The following is a 725-nucleotide window of genomic DNA, read 5'->3' as shown; positions in this document are numbered from 1 at the left end:
AGAGCGGGGCAGAGCAGCGGGGCAGGCACTATGGTCCCCCCGCAGAGCGGGTGCACCCCGTTTCCCGGCCAGCATCCTCCCACACCTGCTGGGATCCCCCCACCGAGCACCCGCAGTGCACCAGGAATCGGGGTGGTGCCTCCATGCAGCCTCAGCAGCAGCTCCCGAAAACTCGGGTGGAGAGAGGGTCCGCACCTAAATTGTTGTCCGTCAAGACCTCCTTGACCTTCTTGGTGATGGAGTAGGTGTCCAGCTCGGGGGACATGGCGACGATCTCCTGGATGCCCACGGGTCCCTGGCTGTTGGGGTACGTCTTCCCACCCAGCACAGGCGTCGACCGGCTCTCGGGCTGCTGGTTCTCTTTGCTGCTCTCCAAGGCCAGGGTGAGGGGTTCCTGGCAGCCCTTCTCGTGCTCGGTGGGGCTGGGGGGTGGCGAGGGGGACGGCTGGGGCTCCGCCGGGCTGGCTGCGCAACAGCGGGGCAGAGAGGTCAGTGGGGATGGCAGGAGGGGACAGCGACAGGGACCCGGCGGGAGCAGGAAGGTTATTTTGGGGATGCCTGTGGCTCTGTCCTCTGGAGAGGGAGATGTTGGCCGAGTCTCTCCAGAGGCTATGGCAAAGCAGGAGGTGCCGGTGGAATAATGAAAAGGACAAAATGCCACTAATATAAAAAAGAAAGTACCGAGCTGGGACTTTATGACAGGCAAAATCCAAAGATTTCTGTGG

At 62.3% G+C, this 725-nt stretch overlaps 1 protein-coding gene across 1 annotated transcript in view; it reads right to left on the bottom strand.

Annotated features, from left to right (window-relative positions):
- CUX2 (cut-like homeobox 2) overlaps positions 1-725 on the bottom strand; it is a gene marked incomplete at both ends in the record, with an annotated part of 4,305 nt that overhangs the window by 1,819 nt on the left and 1,761 nt on the right. Inside the window, one exon of the mRNA XM_010139951.1 lies at positions 196-465. Within this exon, the coding sequence (XP_010138253.1) occupies positions 196-465 (270 nt within the window). The remainder of the gene's footprint in view (positions 1-195; positions 466-725) is intronic.

This window comes from Buceros rhinoceros, unplaced genomic scaffold (genome assembly GCF_000710305.1).
Source record: "Buceros rhinoceros silvestris isolate BGI_N320 unplaced genomic scaffold, ASM71030v1 scaffold36007, whole genome shotgun sequence".
Lineage (NCBI taxonomy): Eukaryota > Metazoa > Chordata > Aves > Bucerotiformes > Bucerotidae > Buceros > Buceros rhinoceros.
The sequence above is the reverse complement of the archived record's forward strand: the minus strand, read 5'-3'. Positions and strand labels throughout refer to the sequence as shown.